Genomic DNA, 13,341 nt, shown 5'->3' with positions numbered 1-13,341 from the left:
AGTCACACCTAGAATGTGACATTGAATTTTGAGTATCTCTGTGCCAGAAGGATGTCGACAAACTGGAGGGAATTCAGAGAAGAAAGAAAAATCAGGAAACATTAGAAGAATAAGTGGAAAAAACAGTCTGATTAAGTCACAACTAAGAAGGGTGTGTGGGGGGATGTAACTACCTATGCATATTTGATGGCTGCAAACAGCAGGGAGGGGAGGAATTGAGTACAGATAGGACTTGGAATAAAGTGGTGAAAGTGAACAAAGGGGTGTGTTTCCTACTGAATATCAGGAAATATTTCCTGTCACTGAGGAAGCAGTGTGAGCCTCATTGCCTAAGTTATAGAAAACAAGGATGAACAAAGCCCTGGAGAACAGACTATAGGGAACAATCCTGAATAAGCCAGGGAGCGGTTAAAGTGTGATCCTGTAAGTGTCTTTCTGACCCCTAGCACAGGGGTTCTCAAACTGGGGGTCAGGACTTCTCGGGGGGTCGTGAGGTTATTACATGGGGGGGTCGAGAGCTGTCAGCCTCCATTCCAAACCCCACTTTGCCTCCAGCATTTATAATGGTGTTAAATATATAAAAAGGTGTTTTTAATTTATAAGGGGGGGTCGCACTCAGAGGCTTGCTGTGTGAAGGGGGTCACCAGTACAAAAGTTTGAGAACCACTGCCCTAGCACATATTCAGTTACAGGAATGCTCTGTTTAGCCTACTTGTATGTTGTTGCTTAAAGCAGGTGGACTTGATGACATTATGGCTAGGACCAGACAAGGTGGGAGGAAATCACTCTCCAGGAACATAACCTTCAGGACAAATGAAGCAAGGTTGCAAGATGTAGTACTGTGATGTCAGGATTTTGGCCCAGGAAGATCCTGTGCTCCTGGAAAAGTCTACCCCCCACCCCCCCAAAAGCAGGACATGGCTAAGAAGACATTTGGACAATACTAACAATGCTATAATTAACATGTTGATGCTTTACTGGGTAGCCCTCTGCTGTTAGAATGAACTGTAGGAGAAGGGAGGATTGGGCACCAGACTGTTCTGGGAGGGCATGGACGCAGATGAGCTTTTGTAGCACCTTTCATACAAGGATCTGTATACCCCTTGCAAACTACTAATGAAGCCTCTGAGAGACAGCCAAGTATTAGCGGCAAAGAGTCCTGCGGCTCCTTATAGACTAACAGATGTATTGGAGCATGAGCTTTCGTGGGTGAATACCCACTTCTTCAGATGCATGGAGTGGAAATTTCCAGAGGCAGGTATAAATATGCAAGCAAGAATCAGGCTAGGGATAACGAGGTTAGTTCAGTCAGGGAGGATGAGGCCCTCTTCTAGCAGTAGAGGTGTGACCATCAAGGGAGGAGAAACTGCTTTTGTAGTTGGCCGGCCATTCGCAGTCTTTGTTTAACCCTGAGCTGATAGTGTCAAATTTGCAAATGAACTGAAGCTCAGCAGTTTCTTCTCAGAAAAATATTAATTATTATCCTCATTTTATAGAGATTAGGCCAATTTTTTTCAAAAATACCCTCTAATTTTAAGGGTCTTGAGTTGGGCACCCAGATCAGTGGCCACTTTTCAAAATGTGGACTTACCCACAGGAAAATCAGTGGCTCAGCCAGGACTAGAACCTAGGAACCTTGACTCCTAATTCCCTGCTGTAACCACTGAATTATACTACCTCAACCTACATACTTGCTCCACATGCATCCTCATTTAATTTTCTGGCACCTAACAGGGGAAATTGGCAGACATCCAAACCACATAATTATAACTATGAACCAGACTTTTATAAGCTACAGCAGTGTTCCAAGTGTGTAAATATCAGGAAAGGGGTGAACCAGTTCAGATAATGGGAGAAACAAACCAAAAAAAGTCACAAAATCTTGGGCCAGTTGAAAATATTAATTCTTTCTGGAATATTTTAAATGTCAACTAATTTTTACTCCCTGTTTCACTGAGCTGCCTCCTCTGGCTCCACTTTACATGACTGGAAGACAGGAAGGCTGTTTCTGCGTATTTCTGGTCTGACCAGTGGCAAGAAGAGGGAATTTCACAAAGATCCCGCCCAGGATTTCTAGCCTGCTTGCCCAGTCTCCAGAGGTTTGGAAAAGCCGAGGAAGTTGAGGGTGCCTCCTGGGAGCTGCAGAGACTTGTCTTTAATTAGTGAACACCCCTTTATAAGACTGGATTGGGACTGTCCCATAAGCTATAAGGAAGCACAACCCCACCACACCACAGTGTAGTGGGCAATGAGGAAGATCTTGAAACTTAAACTGGATTCCTTGTAGCAAGGGAAGGAATGTGGCTGTTTGCAGGTACTCCTTGAGCCTATGTCCTGTGTATCAAAGCTGTGCAGTATTTATTAGATATAATTATTAGTAAATGACTCAGTAATATGTTGCAGAAGTCACACTTTGTTTTTCATCAGCTGGATGGGGGTAAAGTAAGGAGCAGGGGAAAACCCAACAGGAAACAGTGAGGATAGGAGCATGTGGGTCAACTACTGACTGGGAGAGTCACTGTATCCTCCTAATAGAAATGGTTCCAAACACGGGATTTCACAAACATCTTCTGCTAAAGCGCAAGAAGGGGTGGCTTCCCTCTGTACTGACAGCTTCTTAGCCAGTTCTTTAAAGAGTCTGCAAGCTGAACCCTGGCTGACAGGATAAGGAGGGAAAGGATATGGGCCCAAACCATCCCTAAGATAACCCCATAGAATTCAATGCAATTTACCCCAGGGGAATTTGGCTTTGTGGGGTTTTTTTGAAAATAAAGAATTTATATTTGCAAAGCCAGTGTATTGATTGAAATGAAACAAACCATCTAGTGTGTAGTCAGGGGTTTTACATCTGAGACTGGGCTCACCACAAGGACATGAGACTAGTCCAAAGGGTGAAATCTGAAAAGAGGAGCAGCAAGGGCAGAGAGAGATCCCTGATGCTGGATCCACCCCAAACTCCTGCTGTACCTCTGAAAGCTGCAGATAAAGCCTCAGACAGAATCTTGAAACCTACCAACCTTTACTCCCTGGTCCTGTGGTAGCATGTAATACCACGGCACAGCTCTAACATAAACAGGGTTAACACGCATATTCAGAAGTAGCCCACTGGCCCAAGCTTCACTCCTCTGTACCTATGGTCCCCAGCACAGCCATGAGAGCAGAAGCAGCTCAGCACTATGGAATCACCCACAGACATCCCTCCCCCTCCTCCCTGCTACCACCAGAGTCCCTCCTCCTCTTGTCCAGCAGCATGTAGCCTTCAGGTGAGTTATAGAATGATGAGAAAGGCAAAAAATATGAAAAGGAGCAAAACTACTTTTCAATTAGAAAGCCAAGATAAGAAGGGAAAGAACGGAATGAAAAGGAGAGAAAATGAATGGGTAACCATTTGGGGTATGGAGAGATGGGACTAAGGGATGGGGAACCCAAACTTCAATGCTTTGGAACAAGGGCTTCCAGGAAAAAGACTGGGAACTGTGTGTGTGTGTGTGTGAGTGTGTGTGTGTGAGAGAGAGAGAGACTGGGAACTGTGTGTGTGAGAGAGAGAGTGAGAGAGAGAGAGAGAGAGACACTGGGAACTGTGTGTGTGTGAGAGAGAGTGTGTGTGTGTGTGTGTGTGTGAGAGAGAGAGAGAGAGAGAGAGAGACTGGGAACTGTGTGAGAGTGTGTGTGTGTGTGAGAGAGAGAGAGAGAGAGAGAGAGAGACTGGGAACTGTGTGTGTGTGTGAGAGAGTGTGTGTGAGAGAGAGAGAGAGACTGGGAACTGTGTGTGTGTGAGAGAGAGTGTGTGTGTGAGAGAGAGAGAGACTGGGAACTGTGTGTGTGTGTGTGTGAGAGAGAGAGAGAGACTGGGAACTGTGTGTGTGTGAGAGAGAGTGTGTGTGTGAGAGAGAGAGAGACTGGGAACTGTGTGTGTGTGAGAGAGTGTGTGTGTGAGAGAGAGAGAGACTGGGAACTGTGTGTGTGTGTGTGAGAGTGTGTGTGAGAGAGAGAGAGAGACTGGGAACTGTGTGTGTGTGTGAGAGAGTGTGTGTGAGAGAGAGAGAGAGACTGGGAACTGTGTGTGTGTGTGAGAGAGAGAGAGAGAGACTGGGAACTGTGTGTGTGTGAGAGAGAGAGAGAGAGAGAGAGAGAGAGACTGGGAACTGTGTGTGTGTGAGAGAGAGAGAAAGAGAGAGACGGAGAACTGCCAACTGCATGTCAGACCCCATTCTGAAGTGTTGGGGCTTGTGCTTTTGGGCAGGAGGCCAAGAATCCATGTTTTATCCCTGATGTTACTTCTAAGCACCAAAAAGCCATAGTGTTCCAGCACAGTGACAAATGTGAAGTCTTAGGTGGCCTCAGGTTTGTTACAATAAGTATGTTAGGTATTTCTAAGGTGCCTATCAGCATGAATATGTGAAAACAAAGTGTAGCAATAAAACTCAGATTAAATAAAACTCATTGTGTTTCTGAGTTACTAATTACAGATACTTACAGACAAGAAGTTGCAAACCCAGGCGTCCCCCCTTCAAAGGTTAAACTACTCACCTGGCTTGCAAACAGAAACTCCTCCTGGGGGATAGTATCCAGTCAGGAACCACATCCCAGGACTCCTCCACTAGGGGACCTAAGGTGTGTACTAAGAGACTAGAACTGCGCCAGCTATTCATCATTTGTACATTCACCAAGACAATAGCAAGTGAAATTGTTCTCTGAAACTTATCTCCCATCCTGCAACACAAATCTTAACCCCCTCAGTAAGAACCAGCTAGTCCTGAATCACAGGACTCACACAGCTTCCTTGCAGGTCTTCATTAACCTTACCACCCAGTCCTAGAACAGGCCCACTCCCCTGACAGCTGCTTGTAACGGAGAAGCACTTCCACACCTTTCCCAGAGAAAACATGAAGGCCGAGATTTTAAAAATTTGGCTGCATAGAGCTAAGCTCCTAAATCCATATTTATTTAGATTAAAAAAAAGAGATAGAGGACTGATGTTCACAGGTGTGGAACACAAAACAACTCCCACTCACTTCAGCGAGGGCTGCTTGCACAGCACCTTTGAAAATCAGGTCACTTCTACTTCTGAAAATCTTGGCCTACTGTTTTCATTGGGGTGCAGACACAGGAGACGTAAGAAGAGAGGTGCCTATCCCACAGCCTGTAGGTGGAGTGACAGGCCATTTGTTTGTGTTCTGCAAACACTGTGACTGACTTCAGGGGAATGGAGCTCAAGGGGGCAAGCATGTAGCTCTATCTCCATGGCACATGTAGGCCTTAAGTCGCTGATCATTTCGCTTAGGCCAATGAAATGCTAAGGGCTGATACTAACTTTCAGACACTGTGGACTAGCGGCTAGAGCACTGGAGTGGTACTCAAGAAACCTGGGTTCCGTTCCTGGCTTTGTTGGTGACCTTAGGCCAGTCATGTGCCTCAGTTTCTCACTCTCTAAAACATTACCAACTTCCTTTGAAAATGGCATTGAGAACTACAGATGAAAAATGCTATTATTGTTGCCAGCAGCACAGGGCAGATTGGATCCACTGATCTAGAGGCAAAAGGCTCTGTGTATGCCTTCACGAATCCTGAGCCATCCAACCTCATGGCATAAAGCTGAGTTTATTTCATACAGCTATGACACTGAGTACACAGTAATTAAAATACTTCAAATGGAAAAAAACTGCATGGATGAGACTAAAGAGTCACACAATTCTCTCTCCCCCTTCCCCCCTCCAATAAAGCAAGGCAAATATGTGGCATTACCAAGATATGTTGATGTAAACTTTGTATTGGCACTACTTCAGAATGACCTGCATAGCTCTCAGCAAGTTAGGTAGGTTGTCCCAAAACTCATGGCAACAGAATCTTTATAACGCCCCATGCTCTTTACATGTAATTATAATAATGCCTTTAATTCCTTTTGTGCCTTGTAACAGATGATCTCAAAGTCTTTTTACACACGTTAATTAATTAAGCCTTACAATATTTCATGAGGTACAATAGGCATTACTGTTCCTATGGCACAGATGGGGCAAATGGGAAGTGTGCAGAGGTGAAATGATTTTCCCAGCCAAAGTCATGTAGTGAGTCAGTAGAAGAAATGGAAAGAAAACCCAGTTGTCCTGGTTCCCAGTCACCTGCTTGCTCTAACTCCTAGTCTGCACTGTATACCCAAGTTTTATGTATTGGAATTTTTGGGGGTGTTCGGTGGAATTCTCTTATGGCGTAGTTTCTATAATCAGATTCCAGAGATTTTGTATAAATTTATTACTTATCCTGGAGAAAGCCAGCTAAGATTAAATAAATACTGCTGCTATTCTTGGGATATTGTACCAAGTTCCTGTAGGTGTGTGATTCCCCTTAGATTGCCACCCCCTTTGAATTACCTGAAACTAAAGAGTCACACAACCACCCTCCCCAGTAAACTAAGGCAAATATGTACATTACCAAGATACGTGATGATGTAGAGGGATATAAACTTCATATTGCGACTACTTCAGAATGACCTGCATATCTCTCTGCAAGTTATGCAGGTTGTCCCAAACTCATGGCAATAGAATCTTTATAACATCCCATGCCATTTACATGTAATTATAATTATACCTTTAATTTCTAGTGTGCTTTTTAACTGATGATCTCAAAGTCTTTTCACACACATAAATTAATTAAGCCTCACAATGTCCCATGAGGTAAAATAGGTATTATTTTAATATGAATTATTTTTAGTTCCTAGCTCGCTAAAATCCCAGGCTAAATGTTACTTTTTATCAGTTCTCCTTTTTCACCTTTACCATGTCCCATCAGTTGGGATTGGAGACTTTTGTTCTTAATCTCCAAACATTCTTGTCAAGTGCTTCTTCCAAACTGACACCAACCTTCTTCACGTCACCCTTCAGCTTCTCAAACCACCTTTTTCTAGGTCTTCCTCATGGTCTTTGTCCCATGACTACCGGTTCTTGTACTATCTGGCCAACATATCTCAGATTTCATTGTTTCACAGACCTATCATCTCTATTGATACTCCCTCAGCTTTTCCATGATGGGGCCTATCTGCATTATGGCTCATACTGTTTTATTGCATAGACTATCAGCTCTCGTCTTGTCCGGTGTCCACCTGTGCATTGTCCTTTTGGGAGTGTGAAGTAGTTGTTTTTCTCTCTTCCTCATTGGCCAGCACTCTGACCAGTACATACAGGCACCATCAGAACAATTTTCTAGGAACTCTGTCATGAGCCTTCTCTAAATCCACAAACACTCAACGCAGCTCCATGCATTTCTCCCTGTCCGCCTCTTGCACGATTCGGGATGCAAACACTACATCCATTATTAACTTTCTCGGCATAAACCCAAATTGACTCCCCTCCATAATTCTTAATGTGATCATAGAATATCACGGTTGGAAGGGACCTCAGGAGGTCATCTAGTCCAACCCCTGCTCAAAGCAGGACCAATCCCCAATTTTTGCCCCAGATCCCTAAATGGCCCCCTCAAGGATTGAACTCAGAACCCTAGGTTTAGCAGATCAATGCTCAAAACACTGAGCTATCCCTACCCCAAGGTAGAAAAGTTAAGGTGATGGGCTGGTAATTGCTGCATTCTTGCACATCTCCTTTATACTGGCTTTTTATAAGCTAATACACCTAAATCCTATGCAAATTTCAGAGTTCAATTAAACAGATAACCTCACAAAGCAGACACATGGATGAGAGCTGCCAAGTTCCCAGTATCCCATGCCCAGTTGCATGCTGTTCAGGGGAGGAAATGCTGCTTAGCAATAAAGGAATGGTAGGGGAGAGGAAAAGTGAACTCAAAGACCCTTCTTTCTCAGTGTGAAATGCTGTCATGTTTGCTACACTCTGATACTTCTATGGGAACTGTTATATAATGCAAGATTAAGCTGTGGAAATAGCACAATAAGATTCAAAGAAGGATGGACACACATGAGAAATTACTACTGCTATAAGAAAAGGAATACATGTGGCACCTTAGAGACTAACAAATTTATGTGAGCATAAGCTTTCGTGAGCTACCGCTCACTTCATCGGATGCATTCAGTGGAAAATACAGTGGGGAGGTTTATATACACAGAGAACATGAAACAATGGGTGTTATCATACACACTGTAAGGAGAAAGAAAAGGAGTACTTGTGGCACCTTAGAGACTAACGAATTTATTTGAGCATAAGCTTTCGTGAGCTACAGCTCACTTCATCGGATGCATTCAGTGGAAGATACAGTGGGGAGATTTATATACACAGAGAACATGAAACAATGGGTGTTATCATACACACTGTAAGGAGAGTGATCACTTAAGATGAGCTATTACCAGCCGGAGGGCGGGGGGAGGGGAGAAAACCTTTTGTAGTGATAATCAAGGTGGGCCATTTCCAGTAGTTGACAAGAACGTCTGAGGAACAGTGGGGGCGGGGGGGGGGGAGGAGGGAAATAAACATGGGGAAATAGCTATCAATCCCTCTGCTTTGTCAACTGGAAGAGATCAGGAAGAAATTCTGTTATTGTCCCATCATACAAATATTACACAACAAGGCAAATTATAAAATCAGCTGCTATCCTAGATAGGCTTGTGGACTAGACAGACAAATAGAGCCAAATTCTGCACTAGTTTCAGCACTGATTATAATGGGATAGTCTGGAGTTTTGAAAGGAAAAGGAGAAATATTATTGTCTATCCAGTATGTGTTTTCTATTGTAGTAGTAGAACAAGTTAATCAAGAATGGTCCACTAAGACTGCAAAAACAAAATTACCCAAATGCGGTGCAAGCCTCAATGGCTTACACTAGTTTTTTTCCCCAAAACTTGGAGCAGTGAAGGATTTCTAGGGACAGTTCAATGAGTAAGTCACCAAAGCAGAAGTTTCCCTTCTGTTTCTGCCTATACATGGATTACAAAACTGAAATCCACAAAGCAGCCTCCAGCTCCTTGTAAAACATTCCCTCCCTCTCCCCAAAGGAAGGAGTTAGATCTATTTGGAGAGAAAAAGATAATAGAAATGCACTGGACAGAGCTGTTATTGAAAGGACTGGGTAGGTTTATATATTGTCCCTATTTCTGAGAGAGAATTTCCACAGGCTAGTATGACTTAAAACTTTTCTACCTTTAAAAGCATTTTCTCTCTCTTCTGTAATATTACCTCTCTGTAATATTTTGTATTAAAGGCTTGATCAAATTCAGTGGCACCTTATTCAGAAGCGAGAAGATTAAGCTCTAAGGGCCATCTTTTTGTTCTCTGATTGTACAGTGCTTAGCACAGTGGGGTCTTGCTATTTTAATACAAATAATAATAAAATAATAACAATAATGGGAGAGAATAAAGGTTTAAAGATAAGACTCAGGGCTTCTCTCCATGGGGAAAGCGACTGGCAGAACTCTAGTGGTATAAACATACTGCGTCTACCATAGCTATTCCATAGCTATGCTGGTATAACTCCCTGTGGGGACTTCCTGCCAGTGTTGCTTATATTGCTTCCAAAGTGGCATAAACTGTATGGAAGGGGTATTGGAAAGGAAGGAATGTCCACATCCCCCCACAACTATCAAGTGTGTGCATTTGGAAGGGATAAGCTGAAGAGGGCTTTCATAAGCATATAAGAAAAACAAGCTCTCTGAAGATCTTAGAGATCTCTAAGTGAACGGTGTGCAACACATCAGCCTAAAGACTGTCACCTCTGCAAAGGTCTGTCATACAAAGATTCCACAGGACCACAAACTGAGCATGCACAGCGTACACTTCACACAACAAGCAGCAATGTCAGCAGCAAAGAGCTTGATCCAACACTTATTAAGGTGATGGGCAATATACTTCATACAGACAGAAGCTCTGAGCACCTGTAACTCCCCCTGGAGAGGAAGATTAAGCCCACTGCTGCTCTGCACCTTGGGTAGTCACCTATGCCTGTGCCAAGTGGGTGCAAAACATCAGTCTGATCCAGTAGCATTTTATACCCACTTGGCGCAAGTGGCTGTGCAGGGTGCAGTGTAACCATGGTTTGGACCCGTTGTGCTCAAGGAGAAAAGAAAGGCAAAGGGTTTCAGGGAGGTAGGAAGCAATTCCTCTGAAACAAGCCCTCATTTTTTCAAAGCAAGCAGTTATGGCAGCAGTAACACACACATAATTAGCAAGTACATGAATTTCATGCTGATGCTTCATCAGATGTTTTGCACAAAAACGCTTTCATATTGACATGACCTTTCTGAATGAACGGCAGCTGGAGAGAGAGAGCACAACCGATATATTTTTAAGGGAGTGAAATCAGTACTTGCGAAAGCAAGGAGCAGATACTACTAGTCACAGGCAGGCATAATGCAGACAAATGCTATGTGTTTCCCCCACATACAGTTCTTCAACATACAACTCAATATTGACCTCCAGCAACCCAACTGCTAATCTCTACCTGGGCTCCCCACACAGATGCGTCAGTGGACCCCACACCTATCCTGCAGCCCCCTGTTATTCCAGCCTTGGGAACTACAATCAGTTGTCCCGATTCCCTTCAATACTGCCCTACAGTGCTCGCCCTGGCTATTCCAGTCCTGGGAACTTCACCCAGTTCTGCCAATGCCTCTCTATCCTAACACACACCCTGCTATTCTAGCGCTGCATCCCTCTTGAGCAGAAACTGCATATTGTGCCCAGTCATGCAGTAGGTTTACACAATGAATTCGTGGGGACGAAACTGAGACCCACTAAATTCATTTCACAGATGAGCAGAGATACAATCTGAACTCCAGAGACATTCCTCCTTAAAAAAGTCTGAAAGAAAGGCCGATCGACAAGTGCTGCAAGCACTTGCTGAGTTTATCTACAGCCTGGGCAAAGAGACACACAAGCTTTAACAGAGAAAGCAGCATGCGGAGGAGGGAAAGCAAGAAGGCTGAGCGACACTGTACCTTTTCTGCTGCAGCAGGTGGATTTCATCCAGACGCCGAGCCCAGGATTTTTTGCCCTGTAACTTGTGTCTGAGCCTGTTCCAGAGCTGGATGAAAGGTTTGCTATTCCCAGGCAGGGGCAACCCCATTGTCTTTTCCCTTTCTCCTCCTTTTCTTCAGCTGGAGCAGCCTTCTATACCAAAGCAGAAGCCAGCAACCCTCACCCAGAAAGATTTAAGGCAGTCTTACTGAATGGCCCTGGGCTGCCTCTCCTCTCTGCACTGTTTATTAACTCTGCCCGGAATCTCCTGTGCACAGCTAGCTCAGATGTATCTGTTCAAAAAGAAAAATGTAACCACCTCTGGCTAGCAGGCCATCCTGAGCCACGCCGACCATCAGAATGAAACGAAACAGAGAGAGCAGCGAGTTGATCCCCAAAATAACCCGCCCCAAAAGTGTGTCTGTTTTGGAGACAGCCACTTGGGATCCTATGCTTCAGGTGCTCTGACCCTGCCCAGCTGCTGAGGAATATCTAAGGCTTCAGCTCCTAATATGTATTTTCCATTTCTAAGGTCTAGGATTTAGAGAAGTTTCTTCCTTATCCACCCCGGCTACCTGTGCGAAGGTGCATCTGAGCATGGACAGAGGACTGAGCAGATCAGGCAGAGCAGCATCTAGCTCTGTGAGCATATGAGAGTGTGTCATGAAAGATACTATCTGCCGGGAAGGCACCGAAGCACAGTACAAAGGAGGCCACACCTCCCAACTCTCCTCTCCGCAAATCACATCAGAGACACAGCTTGTGTTTAAGGAGCTGGTCGGCCTGCCCCATCCCCACCTCTCTCTCTCACACACACACCCCCGCGTGCACGCATACAAAATAATTTCCAATCTCCAAATCTTTTAGGAGGTGGGAGAAGAGTTTAAAGATATTTGTATAGAAAGACTTGAGCCTCCGGACTTCCCCTCCTCCCTTTCCTCTTCCTTTTTTCCCTTGCATTCTCTCTTACTTTCTCCCTCTACCTTGTTTTGTCAGTACAATGTATTTAGAAGGAGAGTGAAATTTACCATTTGTCTGTACTATTCTTTCATTGATGGAAAGAAGCACAAAGTGACTCCATGGGCTTGGGGTATTGATAAGCAGGAGCCACATTGTCAGAGAAAAGACAGTAGGGGATATTACCTGAGAGCAAAGAAACTATGGTCCAAACCCTGCAACAAGGCCCTGATCCACAAAGAGAATGGGAGTTTTGTCATGATTCAATGGGAGCAGGATTAGGCCTTTAGTCTTTACTCAGGCTACATTCCCATTGAAGTCAGTAGGGATTTTGTCTGAGTAAGGTCTGAAGGACTTGGCATTGGACATTAAGCAGAATCAGCAGTTAGGAACAGAAATCTGAAGGTGGGGCTTTGGGGAAGAAAGGTGATTAAAACACCAAAATAACCAGGGGAAGGAGGAATAAAGATTAATCTGCAGAGGCTGATGCAGGTGACCTAACAGATCTTTCTGATCTCTAACTCCTAGGATTCTCTGAATCCTGCAGTCTAAGTGTAAGTGTCAAACTGAACTGACCTGGAATAAAACATAAAATCATCACTGATAAAGTTTCAGATGACACAAAAATTGGGGGAGTGGTAAATATTGAGGGGGGTAGGTCCCTGATGCAGAGCAATCTGGATTGCTCGATAAACTGGGCACAAGCAAGCAATATGTGTTGTAATACCCCTAAATGTAAATGTCCATACCTAGGAACAAAGAATGCAAGCCATACTTACACAATGGGGGACTCTGTTCTGGGAAGCAGTGACTCTGAAAAAGATTTGGGGGTCATGGTGGATAATCAGCTCCCAATGTGATGCTGTGTCCAAAAGGGCTGATGTGATCCTAGGATCCATAAACACAGGGATCTTGAATTGGAGCAGAAACAGAGAGGTTATTTACCTCTGTATTTGGCACAAGTGCAACCACTTCTGGAATACTGTGTCCAGTTCTGGTGTCCACAGTTCAGGAAGGATGTTGGTAACTTGGAGAGGGTTCAGAGAAGAAACATGAGAATGATTAAAAGATTAGAAAACCTTCCTCATATTTATAGACTCACAGAGCTCAATCTATTTAGCTTAACAAAGAGAAGGTTAAGAGGTGACTTGATTACAGCCTATAAGCACCTACATGGGGAACAAATAGTGGACTCTTCAATTTGACAAGGAAAGATATAACATGATCCAATGGCTGGTAGTTGAAGCTAGACAAATTCAGACTGGAACTAAGGTGTAAATTTTTAACGGTGAGCATAATTAACCATTGGAACAATTTACCAAGGGAAGTGGTGGCTTCACCATCACTGACCATTTTAAAATCAAAATTGGATGCTTTTCTAAAAGATACTGTAGAATTATTTTGGGGGAAGTTCTATGGCCTGTGTTATACAGGAGGTCAGACTAGATTATCACAATCATCCCTTCTGGTCTTG

General features: G+C 43.9%; 1 protein-coding gene across 1 annotated transcript in view; it reads right to left on the bottom strand.

Moving 5' to 3' along the window:
- The window catches only part of LOC141984736 (transient receptor potential cation channel subfamily V member 6-like), a 43,202-nt gene extending 31,768 nt beyond the window's left edge, over positions 1 to 11,434 (bottom strand). The window contains exon 1 of the mRNA XM_074948075.1: positions 10,892 to 11,434. Within this exon, the coding sequence (XP_074804176.1) occupies positions 10,892 to 11,019 (128 nt within the window). The 5' untranslated portion in view covers positions 11,020 to 11,434. The remainder of the gene's footprint in view (positions 1 to 10,891) is intronic.
- Between the last annotated feature and the right edge of the window lie 1,907 nt (positions 11,435 to 13,341).

This window comes from Natator depressus, chromosome 1 (assembly GCF_965152275.1).
Source record: "Natator depressus isolate rNatDep1 chromosome 1, rNatDep2.hap1, whole genome shotgun sequence".
NCBI classification, from domain to species: Eukaryota; Metazoa; Chordata; order Testudines; family Cheloniidae; genus Natator; species Natator depressus.
Note: the sequence above shows the minus strand (reverse complement) of the source record. Positions and strands in the feature narration are given on the sequence as shown.